The 21,636-nt window shown below is 45.3% G+C and overlaps 1 protein-coding gene across 5 annotated transcripts in view; it reads left to right on the plus strand.

Moving 5' to 3' along the window:
- nup98l.L (nuclear pore complex protein Nup98-Nup96-like L homeolog) overlaps window positions 1-21,636 on the plus strand; it is a 63,444-nt gene that overhangs the window by 39,438 nt on the left and 2,370 nt on the right. For all 5 annotated transcript variants that reach the window (XM_041582755.1, XM_041582758.1, XM_041582756.1 and 2 more), the window contains exons 20-33: window positions 47-224; window positions 339-503; window positions 5,198-5,377; window positions 7,520-7,664; window positions 7,757-8,177; window positions 16,483-16,706; window positions 16,803-17,072; window positions 17,223-17,380; window positions 17,511-17,654; window positions 18,131-18,279; window positions 18,528-18,749; window positions 19,474-19,715; window positions 21,227-21,381; window positions 21,468-21,579. In XM_041582755.1, the coding sequence (XP_041438689.1) occupies window positions 47-224; window positions 339-503; window positions 5,198-5,377; window positions 7,520-7,664; window positions 7,757-8,177; window positions 16,483-16,706; window positions 16,803-17,072; window positions 17,223-17,380; window positions 17,511-17,654; window positions 18,131-18,279; window positions 18,528-18,749; window positions 19,474-19,715; window positions 21,227-21,381; window positions 21,468-21,579 (2,765 nt within the window). The remainder of the gene's footprint in view (window positions 1-46; window positions 225-338; window positions 504-5,197; window positions 5,378-7,519; window positions 7,665-7,756; window positions 8,178-16,482; window positions 16,707-16,802; window positions 17,073-17,222; window positions 17,381-17,510; window positions 17,655-18,130; window positions 18,280-18,527; window positions 18,750-19,473; window positions 19,716-21,226; window positions 21,382-21,467; window positions 21,580-21,636) is intronic.

The raw sequence follows: 21,636 nt of genomic DNA on the forward strand, positions 1-21,636 counted from the left end.
ACCCATTTTTGTTATCCAATGCACTGAATTCTTTCTTTCCATTTAGGCCTGCCCAGGTGACCCTAGATGAAGTCTGGCCCATTGATAAGACCACGCGCTGTATGATTACAAGCCCCGAGCGCCTGAATGAAATGAACTACAAGGCCAAGTTAGAGAATGCTTCTCGTAAGCAGGGGGCCCAGTTTGTGGATTATCGCCCAGAGAGCGGTTCCTGGGTGTTCAAGGTACATATCTGTGAAACTGAGTCAAAATATTTATATGTTCCTGTTAACGTTTGTGTGACTTGGAGTCATTTCTGTTTAAAACCACAAAGTTTTGTCATTTTCTGTCCCCTGTAGGTGAATCACTTCTCCAAGTATGGATTGCAGGACTCCGATGAGGAAGATGATCAGCTCAACAACGCTGAGGCAAAAAAGCTGAAAACTGCCCCTGTTCCTCCTCAAGGCAAACAGCCTCCTCTCCAACAAGCGACTCTCGCTGGAAAAGTCACCCCTCCACCCCAGGTAGAGAGGGGCTCACCGGAAAATATAATGCTGGTGTCCTGACAATGCGCCATTTCTAGGCCGGCATCCTGACAGCCCCTGTCTGCTTGGGAATGCTAGCCTTTAGATATACATGGTGCCTAGCTGCAGTAAATTGTGCCAAACTCTTCCTTCCCGTGTAATGTCTTGTGTACATGACTGATCAGTTCTGTGTAACGTTACAGGCCTTACACTGAGCTTTGGGGAGTGGTCATTATACACTTCTTCAGTCTTAGTTGGTGATATCAATGTAAAGTCAGAGCAGCTTAGAGGAGAAGATAATTCAGGGACACAGACTCCCAGTGGCTTTTAATATTGTTTTTGTTCCAAATGTGCCACATTAGACACTTGATATTACTGAATAGGGTCTAATTGAGTTGTTATACTCTTTTTTTTTTTTTTTTTTTTATCCAAAATATATCACTGGATTAATATCAAATTAGCACTTCCAATAGGGCCGTTGCATGAGCCAGTGCTGCTTGTTGGACTGGAGATCACGATTCATGTCCAGTGAGAGCTAAGTGCTGCATCTGCTCCAAATGAGCCCAGAAGGAACGTGTGAGCTGGTTCAGTAGCTGGAGCTTCTAAATACTCTGTGCCCCCTTCATCTGGTTGTGCCAGACATTAAGATCACACAGAGGGCGGCATTTATTCTCAGGTTGATAATTGCTGGATAAAACACAGGTTTAACTCTTTGAATAGATTAATGCACAATAAGCTCTTGCTTAAAATCCTGCACAAATAGTGTTGTTGGTTAATTGCCTGATACTCTCCATTAGAACATTAAGCGACCAGAGTTCTGCCACCCTATTATTCTATATATGTTTAGTCCGTCACCCCCAACCAGTGGCTCACAGACAACATGTTGCTCCCAAAGCTGGAGCTTATATTTGAATTCCAGGCTTGCAGGCAAGTTTTGTTTGTATAAAAACCAAGTGCACTGCCAAACAGAACCTCCTGTAGCTACCAGTCCACATAGGGCTACCAATAGCCAATCACTGCAATATTCAGCACACCCAGGAAAATGTTTCATGCTTGCTTTGCTCCCAAACTCTTTTTACATCTGAATGTTGCTCACAGGTAAAACATTTTGGGGACTCCTTCTGTTAAGTATTACTACCCTCATTGGAAATGACATTTTTCTTTGTATATGGCCTTAGAGTAAGTGCTGGGCAAGTGTGATTAATAAAATACTGCAGGGCTCATGCTACTGCCCAGTGTTTCTATAAACAAGGAGAGTGTGTTTCATTCCTTCAGGCTGTAATTAGGCTTCATAAAGGACCATGGGGGAATGTTCAGCAGTAGCTGAGGGTATCTGAGGCAGTCTGTATACACACATAAATAAATAAATTAAAACTCTGGCACCAACTGTAGTAGCAGGACATCCAGCTCCCATATTTCAGGCTGGCAATAGAATTTCTGGGAATGTTTCAGGGTTGAACTGTAATACAGGGACTTAAATTAGGTTGAATTTTTTTCCCCTAAAAAAGTTGGACTGACCTGTGGCAAAGGCCACTGCTTGTTTTGGCATGAATGTAAATGGGCTCTATACTTGCAAGGAACCTTTACTGTTTAGATAAGAGTTTGTGTTACTTCAAATTCGGTCTGAAAGCATATGGTAAATGTAAAGGGGGCTGTGCTGCTCCTTCTGCGCTGTCTTTTCTGTTTATATCAGGGCTGCATGGCAGAATCCCTGAGGTAAGGCATGGAACCCTCTTCATTATTTACTATCTGACCTATTAAATGACTTATCCGTCTGTGCGGATTCCTATTGGTGAGAATGTTGTACTGTTTTTTGTTTTTTTTCTTAAAGATTTATAAGTGTGTGTGTATAACCTAATTTGTAAAGCGCTGTTAAGGAGCCGCAGCGCTGTACAGCTATGTGATAGGATACAGAGTGGGAAGGAGGTCCCTGCCCCGTAGAGCTTACAGTCTAAGTGGATGGGAGGCTAACATACAGGCACAAATTGGAGATGAAAAAGTGCACAAGATAAGGGGGCACAGAAATAGGCTAATGTTCTAGTGCTCCAAAAGGTAGGCTTTTTCTTGAAGGGATTCCTTATGGAGGAATTCAGGGATGGGATTCCAGACGTAAGGAGCAGCAACAGAAGGGTTTGAGACGAGAGGTGGCAGTGGATGGTGTGAAGAGAAGGTGACTGAGAGCGGAGAAGACAAACAGAAACATATAGTGAGACAAGAGAAGAAATGTAGTGAGGAGCAGAGGAGTGAGGGATATGAATGTTGGTAGAAGGAGTTTATATGTTATCCTTTGCTTAACACGCAGCCACGCTAAGGATTTTAGTTGGGGTTGAGCAGGTTCCCTTTTAGGAGAGAACAGAAGGATCCTGATAGCAGAGTTTAAGATTGATTGGAGGGGAGAGAGATGGGAGTCAGGAAGACCAGTTAGGAGGAGATTGCAATAGTCTAAACGGGATAAGATAAGGGCATGGATTAGTATTTTTGCTGTGGTTTGTGAAAGAAACAGGCATATCTTGGCTTTATTACGGAGGAAGAAACTGCCGGTTTTGGCAGTATTAATATGATTAGAGAGGGACTGGTCAAATGAATATCAAACACGTGTGTGTACACAAATACACACACGTATGCAATAATGAGCCACAAAACAAAGTGTTATTTGTGCCTATAACTAGCCTCCCAGAAAACTGTGAATCAAACAAGTCTATACAGGTAAGAAAAGAGTGGGTGCAGGCCTGGGAGTCCCACACATAGTTTAATACATTCTAAGTGCACATATTTGGTATTGGGGTGCCAACCTTGAGCTTCATGGATGCAAATGTCTATGCTCTAAGCACTAAACCTCCTCTGACTTTATTATTCTTCCTAAGTCTCTTAATAGAATATCCTCCATGTACTGCACTCAAAATCCAATATATCCCAAGAGATCTGCCTCGTTGCTCTGTATTCTCCTCCCTAGAAACCTCAGACTCTTGTCTGCACTGTCAGGCAGCAGCTTTAGTTGCTGAAAAGCTTAGTCTGTAAAAGTGCATTGGTTTTTGGCTGGATACCTTCATTGTATGGATGTGTTTAGGCCTTTACTGTTTTTACTTGATGCCTCTTATTCCTTTCAAATCTATACCTGTCTGGCTGTTGACATTCTCTGCACTGGAGATGCCGACTCTCAAATCCATGTAGCTGATCAACAGACCTGAAGGAGAGATTTGCTTCAATGTTTGGGGCAGACTGACACCATGACAGTTACACATACCGTAAAAAAAATGGTGTAAAATCTGGGAAATGTATTATGCATAATATATAGGTGGGACCACAAAACAACAATGTAAAATGAGGGAAAACTTAAAATCGGCGGATGTAGAATTCATTTTCCACTGTAACTAGAAACCCAGTGAAAATGCCGAATGAATGGATTGAAATTAATTTATGCAAAGAAACTGCATTCAGGGGGGAGTTCCCCTTTATATTTGGGTGCAATAAACTTAATCAGTGTTGTATTTTTTATAAAAAAAAACACAAGAATAGAATTACATGTAAGGACTGACTTACAGCATAGAGCAGAGTTGTATTACTGTACTGCCCAGTCTCTAAAGGGAGAATTACTTTTCTGCATTTATCGTGTTGCTATCTAAGCTAATTCTAAGCAACTTTTCTATTGGTCTTCATTATTTTGTATATATAGATATCGATATAGATGGCTATCTATATAGAGATAGCTATATAGATAGAGATATCTATATAGATTTAATTACTTGCCTTTTTTCTTCTGCTTTTTCCCAACTTTCAAATGAGGGTCACTGACCCCATCTAAAAAAACAAATGCTCTGTAAGGCTACAAATGTATTGTTATTGTTACTTTATTACTCCTCTTTCTATTCAGGTCTCTCCTATTCATATGCCAGTATCTTATTCAAATCAGTGCAGGTTTGCTACAGTAATTTGGATTTTAGCAAACAGAAATTACTAACTGGAGAGCTGCTGAATAAAAAGCCTAAATAACTCAAAAACCACAAATAATAAAAAATTAAAACCAATTGCAAGTTGTCTCAGAATATCCCGCTCTACATCATACTATCAGTTAACTCAAAGGTGAACAAAAAGTGAATCAACCCCTTTAATATTTCTCAATTTAGCAAAAATCTTTCCATCCCAAAACTTAAACCCACAGTCTTACGCTAAACTTGCCCGTAGTGTTTGATGGGGACCTTTAGATTGTAAATGGTGGCACCGTGTTTGACTATGCATAGTCAAATCTCAGATTTCCAGTTCTGTTAGCTGTCCCAGGCATGGGTCTATGGCCTGTATATGCCATTTGATGCCCTAAGATAACTATGGTGTTCTACACCTTCAATACCAGATGTGTCCAATAGAATATATTCCACACACCCTACAACATGGGATACCTCCAGCTATAGACCAAGATCACTATTCTGGTACTCGGGTCCCCGGGTTAATGTGTTTCCCCTACTGATGGAGGGTATTTATGTATTCTATGCTGTTATTGCATGATGGTGCCATTGTATGTTCTACACTAGCCCTTTAAGGAATAACCCAATGCTACATAGAAATGTATGTAATTTAGGCTGGCTCTGTGTGTACAATGACTTGCACATCATTGGCTAAATTCTGCCAGGACCATAATGGTCTTGAGTGGCACTTTTTTGATGACAGCTGGTCCGTAACACGTTTTTCATTATGATCAGAGCCCAGCGGTAGATCAACTTGATCGGGTACTTGAACTGGACAGCGATATGGCCGATATTACCCAGGACCAGGATCTGGATTCTGTTGCAGAGGAGCAGGACCTCATTGAAGAACAGGAGATGTTATCTGCATCTTCCCACATTGCTTCTTCCCTGGGTATTAATCCTCATGCCCTGCAGGTAAGAGCCACCCTCTTGTAATAGCCGTGATGTGCTTCTATGGCTGAAAATGACCATATCTGGGTCCAGCTTCACCACCTACACAGCAGATTGGGTTGATCTAAGATCTGAGCCAATAAGCTGCCATCTTGGTCTGGAGGTGCAGAGCCAACCGCTTTTATTGGCTGGACTGTGTATTTCCAGCTTCTTTCTTCATCCAGCACCAGCAAAGTAAACGTTCTTGGCATCAAATGAGGATTTCATTTCATAGTTCTGTAGAGCCATGAATGGTATTTTGACTCCTGGTTTATATTCCTGTGTAAGAACTAAGCCCATTGTATATTGCTCTGCTTCTCTGTTATCTAACATGTGCCCTATTGCCCTGTTTAAAGGACCAGTAATATCAACATTTTTTTAAAAGATTCGTTCATATACATCAAAAAAAAAAACACCAGAAAAAATTCAAATTGCAAAGTCTTTATTAAGAAACAACTTACTGAAACTCTGCTTGTGCTCCTTGTGCAGAAAGTGATCGGGTGATCCATCGTGCGGCGCTCGATTTCTCCTCCGTGCCTTCCTTATAGGAGATAACCGGGGAGGAGAAATCGAGCGCTGCACGATGGATCGCCGCCTTTTCTGAAGAGGAGTGGAAGCGAAGTTTTGGTAAGTTATTTCTTAATCAAAGCTTTGCCATTTTAAAGTTAAATTGGTTTTGGTGGGGGTTTTTTTCTATGTATACGAACAAATTTTTTTTTAAAAATTTATATGATGTTACTGGTCCTTTAAAAGGATTCGTCATGCTTTTTATGATGTTTTACTTCTAAATGACACGAACAGTGTAAATAATTCACTCTACAATATAAAATGTCATTCCTGAACCAACAAGTGTATTTAGTTGTAATATTGGTGTGTAGGTGCATCTCAGGTCATTTTGCCTGGTCATGTGATTTCAGAAAGAGCCAGCACTTTAGGATGGAACTGCTTTCTGGCAGAGTGTTGTTTCTCCTATTCAATGTAACAATGTGTCGCAGTGGGACCTGGATTTTACTATTGAGTGCTGTTCTTAGGCAGCTGTTCTCTTATCTTGTTCCCATTGTTCTGCTGATGGTGGGGGGGTCGATATCACTCCAACTTGCAGTACAGAGTGACTGAAGTTTATCAGAGCAGAAGTCACATGATTGGGTAAACCTGGGAAACTGGCAATAAAGGTGGCCATAGACACGCATCCTATCCTTGGTTCGTACGATTTTCGGATCGTGTGTGGCGTGTGCCGACATCTTTTGTCCGGCGGTCGATCCCGCCAGAGCCCACAGCACATCGTAATCGGATCGTTCGGCCATACGCCTGAACAATCAGATTACCCCCAATATAGCTATGCTCCTTAAAGGGGTGGTTCACCTTTACGGTAACTTTTATTATGTTATAGAAGGGCCAATTCTAAACAACTTTTCAATTGGTTTTCATTATTTATTTTTATAGTTTTAAAGTTATTTGCCTTTTTCTTCTGACTCTTTGCAGCTTTCAAATGGGCGTCGCTGACTCCCTTCTAAAAAAGAAATGCTCTGTAAGGCTACAATTGTACTGTTATTGTTACTTTTTATTACTGATCCTTCATTTCAGGCCCTCTCCTATTCATATTCCAGTCTCTTATTCAAATCAATGCCTGGTTGCTAAGGTATTTTGACACTAGTTACCAGATTGCGTAAGATGCAAATTGAAGAACTGCTGAATAAAAAGCTAAATAACTCAAAACCCACAAATACTAAAAAATGAAAGCAAATTGTCTCAGAATGTCACTCTCTACATCATACTAGAAGTTATCTCAAAGGTGAACAACTCCTTTAATGGCATATCGGGGAAAGATCCGCTCGTTTGGCGATGTTGCCAAACGAGCGGATCTTTGCATCTATGGCCACCTTAAGTCTAGCCCAATGTGAGATTGCAGAATTACATATAAAACAATCTGTTAGCTCTATTGAAAAACTGATTTCAGTGCAGAATTCTGCTGGAGCAGCACTATTAACTGATGTTTTAAAAACATGTTTTCCCATGACAGTATCCCTTTAAGGTGAAATGACTGCCCCCCCAGATCCTATTATTTCTGGGAACTGTAGTGCATTTATATTGGCTGCTTAGCACAGTCTCTTTCCACTGTCTGAACAGGTGATGAAAGCTTCGCTGCTACTGGAGGAAGAGGATGGAGAAATGATTAATCGCTTCAGCAATTTCCCTTCTAGTTTGGACCCATACCCAGATGTTCGGTCGCCCCGTCTTTTCCCATCATCCCAGTCAAAAAGGACTTCCTCTAGTAAGTTCTTGTACAATGAGACTGAGTTCTTAGAAGTGAAGTCACTGGATTGGTTGTTACTTGCCTGACCTCTTTACATTTGTCACCCACAGTGGGACTGCTGCAGTCTAAATTTGCATCTCCCTCCATGTCCCGGATAAGCGAGACTGCTCAAGGCTCCCACAGTCCCAGAATCCTTCCGGCTGCCAATCTTGTTGCACCTTGGTCGGTCCCAGCACCCTTAGCTCCCACCTTTGTTATACCCAGCCCTGCTCCCGAGACTCACCTGAGGACTGTGGGAACCAGAAGGCAACAAGAGCTGGTTCCACTAGAGAAGTCCGTTACACATGGGCGCGGCACTCTTCTGATCGACATGGGGTTGTTCATGGGAAGGTCGTTTCGTGTTGGCTGGGGCCCCAATTGGACCCTTGTTCATAATGGTGATAAACTAAGCGAGCGATTGAACGCAGAAGAAGACCGGAACATGGACACCATCGATTATGGGTTTCTGCCTAAGCCTACGTCTGCTAAATCGTAAGTATCCATGTTTAACCCACACTGTATCGGGGCTCCCTGGACCCCGAAGTGGTGAACCAATAAGTCTTGAGAAGCAGGCGTGCTATTGGGTCACATGAAAGCTGCCTGTTCTTCATATAACCAAGCTGTTACCATTAGGGAAACCAGACCTGTTTTAACTTCATAAGGACAAAGCCCAGAAAGGTGACCACTTCTAATCTGTTCCCCAAAAACTGACTCTGCTGTTCCTGGACGGTGAAAAGTGCTGCCATATTGTTTGCTGTGCATGGGAAATACTAAGACCACAAGCAAGCTGGCCCTGCTGTGCCTTTAAAGGAAACTACCAAATTCCTGGGCTTTCCCAAGGGACTTTCACTGGACATGTCCACAGGTTTCTGACACCCCAGTGCATTAAAATATATAGATACAAACTTGTGAATTGTAAATGCTGAATCACTGGCACACCCTAGAGCTGTTTACCTTTTTGTTACCAGCGGTCTCTGTTCTTTACATTGTCTTTAAGTGAGCAAGCAGTGACCCCCCCCCCCCCCCAATTTATAAATTCTTTTGAAAGATTTTATTTATTGATTTTAACGGAGAAGTAGAAGAAAGAAAAGGCAGAAGAAGAAAGAAATAAGAGATAGGGGGATGGGTTATCCATTCATATTACATTTCAATCCCATATCCGATAAAGTCTGTGCACCTAGGGTCACAGTTACTGTGGGGTATCCATTCATATTACACTTCATATCCATATCATATAAAGTCTTTGTACCTAGGCTCCGCATTACTGTGGGGTAGTCTCCGCTGCTTGGTCAGCTAGCCAGCAATTCCACACTTTCCCAAACTTAGCTGGACAGCCCCTCGCCATGTAAGTAAGTTTTTGATTTGGAAGCACATAATTTATTAGTTTTTTCCAATAGCCAATGGTTGGAGCTTCAATGTCTTTCCATGTCCTCAATTTATAATTGAATAGGATCTTTTTACAGCTTTTGCCATGAACTGTCCTACATGGCAAATTCCTGGAAGATTTCCCATTTATGTTGTAGAGACTCTCGCTGGCCCTTAAAGTGGACCTGTCACCCAGACACAAAAATCTGTATAATAAAAGTCCTTTTCAAATTACACATGAAATCCAATTTCTATTTTTTATTTAAGCATTCATAGCTGTTGTAAGCTCATTTAAAAATCTCAGCTGTCAATCAAATATTGTCTGCCCCTCCTCTATGCCCGTGGCATAGAGGCGGGGCAGACAATTACTTTCACTTTCAATTCAGCACTTCTTAGATGTCACTGCTCCCCACACATTCCCTCGTTCTCTTTACCATATAACTGTGTGGCCAGGGCATGGGGATGGACATTGGGTCCCCCATTCTGGTGCAAAAACAAAATTCTGAGATGATGCAAGGATTGTCTTAATAACAGTGTCCACAAAATGGCTCCTGCCTGCTTGCTGTAATTTTGAAATCCCAGACTGAAGGAAACAATATTCAAATAATTTATATAGTGTAATTAAAGTTCATTATCCTTGACTAATCTGATAAAATAGGATTTTGAATAATTTTTTTGGGCGACGGGTCCCCTTTAATGAGCTCCTGTTCACTAGAACACAAAGTCCGTTCAAAAAGGAAACACTAGATTTCTCTTGCCTAATTGGGGGACACAGGCACCGTCGGGGATGAAGATCCTGCAGCTGGAGATGGACACTATGTTGCAAAATAAGACTCCTCCTCCTGCTCTGGGCTTCATCCCCTGCCTCCTCCTACAATCCTCAGTTTCTTTTAGTGTCCTCAGAAGGAGACGACACGCTTTTTCAAGTCTAGTGGCTGGAGCACTGATCAGGGCCTCAGGTCTAAGATCACGCCACACCAAGGGGCCACTGATTCACTCAAGCGCCTCTCCAGCTACTTAATAACTGCCCTTTAGCCTTCCCGCTCTCCGGAGGTCTGCAGGCTGGCTCCTCACCCCCTACGCTGCTTTCCCGCTCTACGGAGGTCTGCATCAGCGATATACACCCACCCGGGTGTATAACAGCATAATAGCTCACATATACATATATATTTCACACCTGTGCATATATATATTTATATGCGTGTCTCTTATTCACAGGGGGCATCATTTACTGGGCACAACTCAGCTGGCTGATTTCTAGTAGGTGAGTAATTTCATTTATTCATTATACTCTGTCACCCTCGCTGTGGAATGCGACGCTTTTACTTTATGCGCCGCTCCTTTTTTCTGGCCTTTACCGCCATTCTCCTGGTGGAACGCATTGCGTTCCACCATCCTTCCCTCCCTGCCCCGCCCTCCCGCCATCTCTCTCCTTGCAGGACGCGCGGCCTTTTTTCTCTGGTGGAACGCACTAGCGTTCCATCTCCCTTCCACCCCATGCGCTTCCTCTTCCGGTTCTTTTCCGCCAGACGCACCCGGACCTTCTCTCTGCACAGTCTGCTCCGGATTCCTCTGCGACCAGGTAGCACCCAGTTCTTCTAGGCACACGGAGAGCCGGTTCTAAATATATCTCCGCTCCTCCATTACGCACGCTGCCATTCCATTACTGCTGCGCGCTTCTTCCAACAGCGCATTGAATATCCCTCTTTTGCTGGGAGACTTATTATATACCTTTATTAGCCCATTGACGTATTCTGGCTTTCCCTTACATACACTGAGGTATCTGGTATGTTGGGATCTGGGCTTGAGTCTGAGGCTCTGCACAAAATTGTACTTCCCTGGATATTATATATATACATATATATGGTATAGATAGATAGGGTACGTTAATACATATTTATACCCCTTCTATACCTTCTGATTATGACTACGTGTATGTGGATGACTATGCTTACATATTATGACTGCTTACTAAGGGCTACTACATTACAGGGTAAATGGACCCCCTGGGCTACCATTCATACTTCTGTTGTTTTCTCCACAGACCACACCTGCCTGGAGAATTGCCCACAGCCATACCTCTGCTTCGGCTAGGAGGTCGATTCCCCTGCCTCATATTTAAAAAAAAAAAAAAAAAAAAAAAAAAAGTTTTTACACTGTTTATTGGATCTTTTCCTATTACTCCCTACAGTTTCCAATAAGGAGCAATATGGCTAACAAGACAGATGAGCCCAGGACCTCCAAGTCCTCAGCTCTAACTCACCCGCAGGTCTCCTTTTTAGCCTGCTTAAATTGTAAAACAAAATTTTCTTCAGCCTCGTCTGAATCTTTGTGTGGGGCCGCAGAAACTCCGAATTACCTCCTCTACCTCAGACTAGTACTTCGGACCCAGATCTCCTTAGGGCTTTTTCCGTCTCACTTGCAGGCATCCAACATTGGGCCCGCATCCCCGAGACCCTAGACAGGTGCTCGAGCACTTATCCCAACCTTCTCATTCTCCCACCGCCCAGGGAAATCAAAACGCCCAATCCTTTCACCTCCGGACTCCCCCGGAGAACTTCTTCTCCATCTGAAGAGGAAGGTCAGGTCCCGTCAGACGAGGACTCCGACCATGAACTCCCTGATCCTTACATAGACACTCCCATAACTCAAGGGGAAGTGGAAGGCCTTATTCAAGCAGTACTTAACACGCTAACATTGAGGAAGATTCTCCCTCTTTCGAGCCAGCAAAGAACATCTTTAAGCGTCACAAGAAAAGCTCATGCCTTTTTTCCTGCATACGAACTGCTTGACGAAATCATCAAGTCCCAATGGAAAAACCCTGATCACAGAGTGCAACTTCCAAACGTTTCACCCCAGACATATCCTTTTCCTAAGGAATGCATTGATCTCTGGTCTTCACCTCCTGCGGTGGATCCTCCAGTTTCCAGATTATCCAGGAATACCACCATCCCTGTTCCCGGCGCGGCCGCTTTCAAAGATCCCATCGACAAGCGCCTTGAAGGTTTTCTGCAAGTCCTCCTTCACCGCCTCGGGCTCGGCCTTCCGGCCCATCTTTGCTATCGCCTGGGTGGCTAAGGCCATGGAGGTCTGGGTGGAACAGGCGGCACAGCTCATAGGATCCGAAGATCCAACTTCCGACAACATCCTTCCAAGATAGCAGACGCTACTACCTACATCGGGGATGCAGCACTCGACGCGGCAAGGATGGTGGCTCAAGCTTCCGCCCACTCCGTAGCCGCTCGCAGATATTTGTGGCTAAAGTCATGGTCCGCTGACCTAACCTCCAAACGCTCTCTAGTCAGCATTCCCTTTCAAGGTAAACTCCTCTTCGGGGCCGAACTGGATAAAATCATTACTCAAGCGACTGGGGGAAAGAGCACGCTACTTCCCCAAACCAGACCCAAGAGACCCCCCTTCAAAAGGAGACCCCTTTTTTTGGCCCTTCAGACGAGGACAAAGGTCGAAGACGCAATCTGATGAGTCCACTCTGGAGGAACACGATTTCAAGGCAAACAAAGACAACCCTGGTCTTCCTCCAAGCCCACCTCCAAGCTTTCACAAGATAAACCCCACACCGCATGAAGGTGTGCCCCCTCCCGAAGGGATTCCCTTAGGAGGCCAAATTCCTTCCCGTCATACAAGACCTGGCCATGGAGGGCACCATTCAACCTATCCCATCACACTCCAAGGGAAGGGGCTACTATTCCAACCTCTTCATGGTTCCCAAAAAAGACGGCTCGCTCAGACCTGTCCTAGACCTGCAGGATCTCAACCCGTTCGTCAAACGGTGCCATTTCAAAATGGAGTCAATACCATCAGTCCTTACTTCCATGGAGGAGAACGAGTTCATGACAGTCATAGACATCAAGGACGCATATCTCCATATACCCATCATCCAGCTCACCACAGCTTCCTCAGATTCTTTGTGGACGGAAGTCATTGGCAGTTCGTGGCGCTGCCATTCGGCCTTTCGTCAGCCCCACGCACCTTCACCAAGGTCATGGCGGCAGCATTGGAAGAACTCAGACTCAAGGGCACCACCGTCATTCCCTATTTAGACGATCTCCTCGTCAAGGGTCAGTCCGCCTCTCTGGCTCATCTGCACACATCTCAAGTTCTCCAGACCCTGACATCTCTGGGCTGGACGATCAACTTCAACAAGTCGAACCTCCACCCGACTCAATCAATACAGTACCTCGGCCTGATACTGGACTCCAGACAGGGGAGAGCATTTCTGCCGGCAGGACAAGATCCGGACCTCAGACTCGGATCAGATATCTCATGGGATCCAACAAGGTTACCCTTCGATCAGCGATGCAGACTTTGGCACGATGGTGGCATCCTTCCCGGCCATCCCGTTATGCTCAATCCCACACCAGGACCACTTCAACGCACCATCCTGCTACACCAGCGCAGGGACCGAGTCAACCTCGATCGCAAGATCTCCATTCCAAGTCGTGTGCTTCTCTCTCTCCATTGGTGGCTTCAACCAATTCGGACGACGGGGGGAAAACCCTTTCCCCCCCATCACTGGAAGATTCTCACCACAGATGCCAGTCTTCGCGGGTGGGGAGGTGTCATAGACCAAACCACAGTACAGGGTCTCTGGACTCTGGAGGAACAGAGGCTACCCATCAACCTTCTGGGCTAAGAGCGATACGCTACTCCCTGGAACACACGGCGACTGTACTCCAGGGTCACCCCGTGCGAATCCAGTCCGACAACGTGACGGCCGTGGCCTACATAAACCATCAAGGCGCACCAGAAGTCTTGCGGCCCTCAGGGAGGCTCAGGAGATTCTGACTTGGGCGGAGAACAACGTCCCCGCCATCTAGGCCGTCCACATACCCGGGGTGGAAAATTGGTTGGCAGACTACCTGAGCAGAGAAACGATCGATCACGGGGAGTGGCGCCTCCACCACGAAGTGTTCCAACTCATTGTGGCAAGGTGGGGCCTGCCAGACATCGACCTTCTGGCGTCCAGATCCAACCGGCAGGTTTCCGTACTTCGTCAGCAGGAGCCTCGACCCCTTGGCTCACGCAGTAGACGCCCTAGTGATTCCGTGGAGCTTCTCCAGAGTTTACATCTTCCCCCCTCTGGCACTCCTACCAAAGGTGATAAAAAAGATAAAAAGAGGAGGAACCCTGACCGTATGGTGGCGCCCTTCTGGCCCCGCAGGGCCTGGTTCGCAGATCTCATCGCCATGGCCGCGGACAGACCCTTCCATCTTCCTCAACGGACAGACCTCCTCACTCAGGGTCCGGTTGTCCACCCGAATTCTCATCTCTGGGCTTTAACGGCGTGGCTCTTGAGGCCTTGATTCTGCGGGATTCAGGAACACCCCCGGATGCAATTCCCACCATGCTGCGAGCACGTAAGCCTGTCTCCGCAAGAATCTAACCACCGTGTTGGGAGAACCTTCATATCATGGTGTGAGCACGGAGCCGTTTAATCCTCAAAAGGCGCGAGTCAAGGAGGTCCTCTCCTTCTTGCAGGATGGTCTTTCAAAGGGCTTAGCCCTCAGCTCCCTCAAGGTGCAGGTTTCGGCCTTGTCTATTCTCCTGCATGCAAGCTGGCTCTTGACCCAAAGATCCAGACTTTTCTTCAAGGTGCGACTCGTATCATCCCTCCCGTATCGCTGCCCTGTGCCCCCGTGGGACCTCAATTTGGTGCTTTCAGCCTTGGCAAGAGGAACCCTTCGAACCACTCGATCAGCTTCCTCTGTCTACCCTCACTGAGAAGGTGTTGTTCCTGTTGGCGATCACGTCCGCTAGGAGAGTTTCGGAGCTTGCGGCTCTCTCCTGCAAATCGCCTTTCACAGTCGTTCACATAGACAAAGTGGTGCTTCGACCCTACTCCAGACTTTTTGCCTAAGGTGGTATCTGCGTTCCACTTGAACCAGGACATTGTTGTCCCTTCACTGTGTCCAATCCCAAAGGCCCGATTGAGCACAACCTCCACACTCTGGATGTTGTTCGAGCCGTTTCATTCTATCTGAAAGCCACAGAGCATGTTCGTAGGACTGATGCGCTCTTCATTCTCCCTGATGGCCCAAACGGGGGCACCAAGGCCGCCAAGGCGACTTTAGCCAAGGTGGATCCCGGTCCGTCATTTCCCAGAGCATACGCTGTCAAGGGCAAGGATCCCCGATCAAGGTTAGGGCTCACTCCACTCGCTCCCTCAGCACTTCGTGGGCTTTCCGTCACCAAGCTTCAGCGGATCAGATCTGTAAAGCGGCCACATGGGCATCCCTTCATCCCTTCACTCGCTTCTACAGGCTCCACACGCATGCTTCAGCCGATGCTGCTCTTGGGAGGAAGGTGCTCAGTGCTGCGGTTCGTTAGACACCTACCATACAGTGTCCCACCCTTTTGGGAGCTTTGGGACGTCCCCACGGTGCCTGTGTCCCCCCAATTAGGCAAGAGAAAGAGAGATTTTTGTACTTACCGTTAAATCTTTTTCTTTTGTCCTATATTGGGGGACACAGGCTTTCCCTCCCTATTCTGACACTGTTTTTCACGGTTACCGTGACGTTTTTTCCATTACGTTTGGTTTTTCTATTTTTCTAATGTTTAGTTCAGAGGGTGTTATTTTTGATTTCTCTTCTGTTTTGGGCTGCTTTGCTCCTTCTTCGGTTGAAACTGAGGATTGTAGGAGGAGGCAGGGGATGAAGCCCAGAGCAGGAGGAGGAGTCTTATTTTGCAACATAGTGTCCATCTCCAGCTGCAGGATCTTCATCCCCGACGGTGCCTGTGTCCCCCAATATAGGACAAGAGAAAAAGATTTAACGGTAAGTACAAAAATCTCTCTTTTTGTTCTACATGCATGCTTTGCGCTTTCACTACATTTTGCCGATTCCATTACCCACTGTAAATGGTTTGAATCTGTAAGTCTAGTTCAGGGGTCCCCAACTCTTTTTTTTTTTTTTTTTTTTTTTTTTACCCATGAGCCACATTCAAATGTAAAAAGAGTTGGGGGAGCAACACAAGCATGAAAAAGTCCTTGGGGTACCAAATAAGTTATTTTGTAGCCCCTATGTGGACTGGCAATCTGTGGGTTCTGGCAAATGCCAGAGGGGCTGCTATAAGGTCCCATAGAAAGTCACCATGTAAAGGGCTGGTGGGGGCTGTTTGGGCCTCTGTGTACCTGAAATGTCAGTGCCTATTTTAAATCTCAGTCCGGACATGACTGGCAGCCTACAACAGGCTCTACTTGGCACTATACTTCATTTGTACTTCATTTGTATGCAGATAAAAACTTGCTTCCAAGCCTGGAATTGAAAAATTAGCACCTGCTTTGAGGCCACTGGGAGCAACATCCAAGGGGTTGGAGATTAACCGGTTACTCACGAGCTACTGGCTGGGGATCACTGATTTAGTTAATAGGTTAAGTGTAAATAAGGGTGTAAGATGTTTTTTCTCTCACTAGTGTCACAGAGTCGCCCTTTAAAGTCCACATGGAAAAGCTGAGCCTGGAGCAGAAGACTAAAGAGCTGCAGTCGTACTTGATGCCACTGGAGATAGAGCTGAAAAACAGCAGTGTGGATAGATCCGCCCAGTGCCCCCACTTTAAGCCAAACACAGGAGTCACTGCTATTCATGACTATGCAGGCTGGGTCAGGAACTTGTCCAATGAGACTGGAGAGGTTGAAGGTGAGTTGATAACATTGGAGCCCCTGCCTTCACTTCTGTCTCCCACAGCCTCTTCTATTAACCCTTGTATATACTGTTTGTTTTTTTTTTGTACAGCGGTCGTGAAGCAGTGGGGCCTGACATGGACCTTGTGTGAATCTCTCTGGGGCCAACTGAAGGAGCTGGAGGCCAGTCTAGATGAACCAAATGAGTTTGTGAGGAACCTAGAGAGGAGGAAGGCTTTCTCTCATTGGCTGGCACACACCGCAGAGGAACGTATTGAGGAGGAGGTGTCTCTGTACGGCCCAGAGCGACACATAGAAGCCATCTTTAGCTTCCTAACTGGGGGCAGGATCAGTGACGCGTGCTGTCTGGCACAAAAATCTGGTGAGTGCCCCTTTTCTCTAAGGGAATCGGTTGCTCCTGTAGAAATTGACTTTCCTATGTTTTAAACTGTAGGATAAATGTATGTGTGTAAATCAGCAGCATCTGGTAGTGAGAGCCATATTTCTTACCCAGGTTATTCCTCCCCCACAGGTGATCATAGGCTGTCCCTGCTGCTCTCTCAGATGGTGGGTAGCCAGGAGGTGCGGGAGCTGATTACCCTGCAGTTGGTCGACTGGAATAAGCTGCAGGTGGATCACTACATCCAGGAAGAGAGGCTGCGTGTTTTCTGCTTGCTCTCTGGCACACCTGTAAGTCTTGCTCATTGTACCGGCAGTTGTTTAGCTAATTACCTGTTCTGTATTCATCTCGTTATGTTCAAAAACATCCGTGTGTATTTGTGTTCCTTTTCTCTTACTGTTGTGTCTCCTGTGTCCCTAGGTGTGGCGCTCTTCTGATAACAAAAGCATAAATGTATGTTCTCAATTGGACTGGAAGCGAACCCTGGCCGTTCATCTCTGGTACATGCTCCCTCCCACTGCCACCATTGCTCAGGCCTTGAGAATGTACGAGCGGGCTTTTCAGGTAAACGGTCTGCCTACTTAAAGTAGCATTCGGTTGAAAAAAAGACACTTGTCCATCAAGTTCAACCATAAGTCTATATATAACCTGCCTAACTGCCAGTTGATCCAGAGGAAGGCAACAAACCCATCTGAAGCCTCTCCAATTTGCCTCAGAGGGGGAAAAATTCCTTCCTGACTCCAAAATGGCAATGGGACCAGTCCCTGGATCAACTTGTACTATGAGCTATCTCCCATATCCCTGTATTCCCTCACTTGCTAAACACCATCCAACCCTTCCTTATACCTATCTAATGTATCAGCCTGTACCACTGATTCAGGGAGACAATTCCACATCTTCGCAGCTCTCACTGAATATTTAGATGGAACCTTCTTCTTTAATAGAGGGAATTCATTATCAAATTGACCGTTACAGATTTAAAGCATGTGAGTGCACCTGAGCCATTGAGATGAATTTGTGGTTGTTTGTCAATTTTCCAGGAGCATGAAGAAGGGGAGCCGTATGCCTGTTACCCTCTCCCTCCCTATTTGGAAGACTGTGGCATCAGCCTCTGGGATGAACCTTCAGCCAAATTCTCCTCCCTGCAGAGAGATGTCTGTGTCCATTTGCTGAAACTGTACAGTGAAAGGTGAATAAAGCCTTTAACGTTCATTATACCTCTTAATTGTGGCAATTATGAATGATCTATAGACCCCAGACAGTATCTGGAGTACAAGTGTGTTTGTATTCAGACTAAAGACGTTGGAGCTGGTACATGTGAGCTCATGTCTGTGCTTCCTAATACTGTCCCTCAGAGCAACTTGGTGTTTATAGGAAATAATTGTATTACACAAACGCCTTTTAGATTCACTTCCCGTTGTGTGTGTTTCTGTACAGGCAATATGATCTGTGTCAGCTGTTGGACCCCAGTAGTGTGACCCCAGATCCTCTGGACTACAGACTCAGCTGGCACATGTGGATGGTCCTGCAGGCTCTCAATTATACCCATTTGTCTGAGCATCGCCAGGGGACGCTTCATGCCAGTTATGCTGCCCAGCTGGAAAACGTAGGACTCTGGGAATGGGCCATATTTGTAATGCTGCACATCCCACATCCACAGTAAGTGATTGGCTGCTTTATGTGCGCAACTATAAAGCAGGGGTCCCCAACCTTTTTTTACTCGTAAGCCACATTTAAATGTAAAAAGAGTTTTAGAGCAACACAAGCATGAGAAAGTCCATGGGGATGCTAAATAAGGACTCTGATTTTTACAAGTGTATTTAGTTGTAATATTGATGTATAGATGCATCTCAGGTAATTTTGCCTGGTCATGTGCTTTCAGAAAGAGCCAGAACTTTAGGATGGAACTGCTTTCTGGCAGGCTGTTTTCTCCTACTCAATGTAACTGAATGTGTCTCAGTGGGACCTGGATTTTACTGCTGTTCTTAGATCTACCAGGCAGCTGTTATCTTGTGTTAGGGAGCTGTTATCTGGTTACTTTCCCATTGTTCTGTTAAGGGAGGGGGTGATATCACTCCAACTTGCAGTAAAGAGTGACTGAAGTTTATCAGAGCACAAGTCACATGACTGGGGGCAGCTGGGAAACTGACAATATGTTTGCTCTTTTGAGAAATGGATTTCAGTGCAGAATTCTGCTGGAGCAGCACTATTAACTGATGCTTTAAAAATAAATAACATTTTCCCATGACAGTATCCCTTTAAGGTTATGCTTGGGCTGCACCAATGAGGCAGCTGTGAGCAATAAATAGAGGAATACTACATTCTCTCTTTAGGACCTGGCAGCTATAACTCAACCTTTGCTTTCTTGTTGTGCCCCACCCAGCGTCCGTGAAGCAGGTGTCCGGGAGTTGCTGAATAGGCACTGTGTGGTGCAGGACAGCCCAGAGTCTCTGGCAAAAGAGACCTTCCTAATTCAGCAACTCTGCGTCCCAGCGCAATGGATCCACGAAGCCAAAGCAATCCGCTCCAGGCGGGACGGAGACAAGCTTAAAGAGGCCTTGTATTTACTAAAGGGCCACCAATGGAATCCCTGCCACAAATTGGTGACCCGACACTTGGCTGCAGGTGAGCTGATGGGGATTTATATAGTCACACCCTATACTTCTCTCTAGTTGGCTGCCATTCCATTAAAGGGATTGTTCACCTTCCAAACACACTTTCAGTTCAGTTGTTTTTAGATTGTTCACCAGAAATAAGACTTTTTTTCAATGACTTGTTTTTTTCCCCCCAAAATGTAAGTTTAAAGGGTAATGTTCCTGTCTCTGAAAATGAGTCTGACAGCTCAGTAATTCAGGTGCAGACTCTAAATGGTTATCATTTTGCAACATTTAGTTAATTCATTTCTCAATAGGATCTTTGGGGAATATCAGTGCAACTATTGTATCAAGTCTAACAGCTGCCTTTAACGAAACCCAGAGATTCTGCTCAGCAGGGACAACGATAAGAAATGTATCAACTAAATGTATCAATTTAGAAAAGTTTACAGGGTCGACGACCCCTCCCCCCCAGAGCTGCTTTGCAAAGTGAAAAAAATTTGATTGAGATTTCATTATTAGAAAAACGGTCACATTGAAAGTACCGTATATATACCCGAGTATAAGCAGAGTTTTTCAGCATCCAAAATGTGCTGAAAAAGTCTACTTCAGCTTATACTCGGGTCAGCGGTACCCTACCCGAGTAGCTGAGATTGCAGTCACTTTTAATCATTCCTATATCAACAGTACACTTGGGGAGAGACTGCAATATCCCACAATGCCCTCTGTTGGTTATATGAAAGAATAACCGTGATGGCAATATCACACAGCGCCCTCTGTTGGTTATATGAAAGAATAACAGTGACTGCAATATCACACAGCGCCCTCTGTTGGTTATATGAAAGAATAACAGTGATGGCAATATCACACAGCGCCCTCTGTTGGTTATATGAAAGAATAACAGTGACTGCAATATCACACAGCGCCCTCTGTTGGTTATATGAAAGAATAACAGTGACTGCAATATCACACAGCACCCTCTGTTGGTTATATGAAAGAATAACAGTGACTGCAATATCACACAGCGCCCTCTGTTGGTTATACGAAAGATTAACAATGATGGCAATATCACACAGCACCCTCTGCACATGGTAGTGGGACAGTGGGCCAATGCACACAGTAATCCATTTGGCAATTCTCTGTCACCATCAACTTTGCAAAGAAGTCCGGTTGATCGCTGGGGGGGGTCGCTTTGGCAGAATGTGCGCTGCTGGGAGACAGGGCTGTAGTTGTGTCTAGGCTTATACTCGAGTCAATAAGTTTTCCCAGTATTCGTAGGTAAAATTAGGTACCTTGGCTTATACTCGAGTATATACGGTAATTGGAAAAAGTCTGGTGAACTGTCTTGACACCGACTGAAAAAAGTGAACGACTCTTATCGGTCTCCCTACTTTCAACTCCCAACATATTTTGAAGGGTTGGATCATATTGGGAATTGTAGTTGAGCAATAAAGCAAGTTTATTGTTGGTAAAAGCCCCGTTGAAGCCTGTCCTGCAAGTAGAAATAACCCCAAGCAATGCAGTTGTGTTGTGTTTGTACAGATGCCGTTATTAACGAGAACTACAGATACCTGAAGAGCTTTCTGGGTGAGATGTCCAAACCGGAGCACTGCAAGCACATTCAGGAGTGGGAGAGTGCAGGGAAGGTGTATCTGGATTATATCAGTGTTATTGACATGCTCCGTCACATTCAGCACGTATGTATCATTGGCTCAAGTCTCTTCCTTCGTTTCATTGTCTGTATTTACCCAGGACAGGCTCATTCTCACTTGTGTCCTTGTAGGATGAGAGGTCCGGCTGTGAGTTGGAGAAGTTACACACCAAAGTGATGTCTCTGTGTAAATGGGTCGAGCTGATCCAGTGTTACAATGCCAAAGATCGCTTGGCACAGTCAGGTAGGAACCTCATTAACTGCCCCTCAATGGACAGACACTGCTGCTTTCCACTGCACT

The sequence above is a fragment of the Xenopus laevis genome, chromosome 2L (assembly GCF_017654675.1).
Source record: "Xenopus laevis strain J_2021 chromosome 2L, Xenopus_laevis_v10.1, whole genome shotgun sequence".
NCBI lineage: Eukaryota > Metazoa > Chordata > Amphibia > Anura > Pipidae > Xenopus > Xenopus laevis.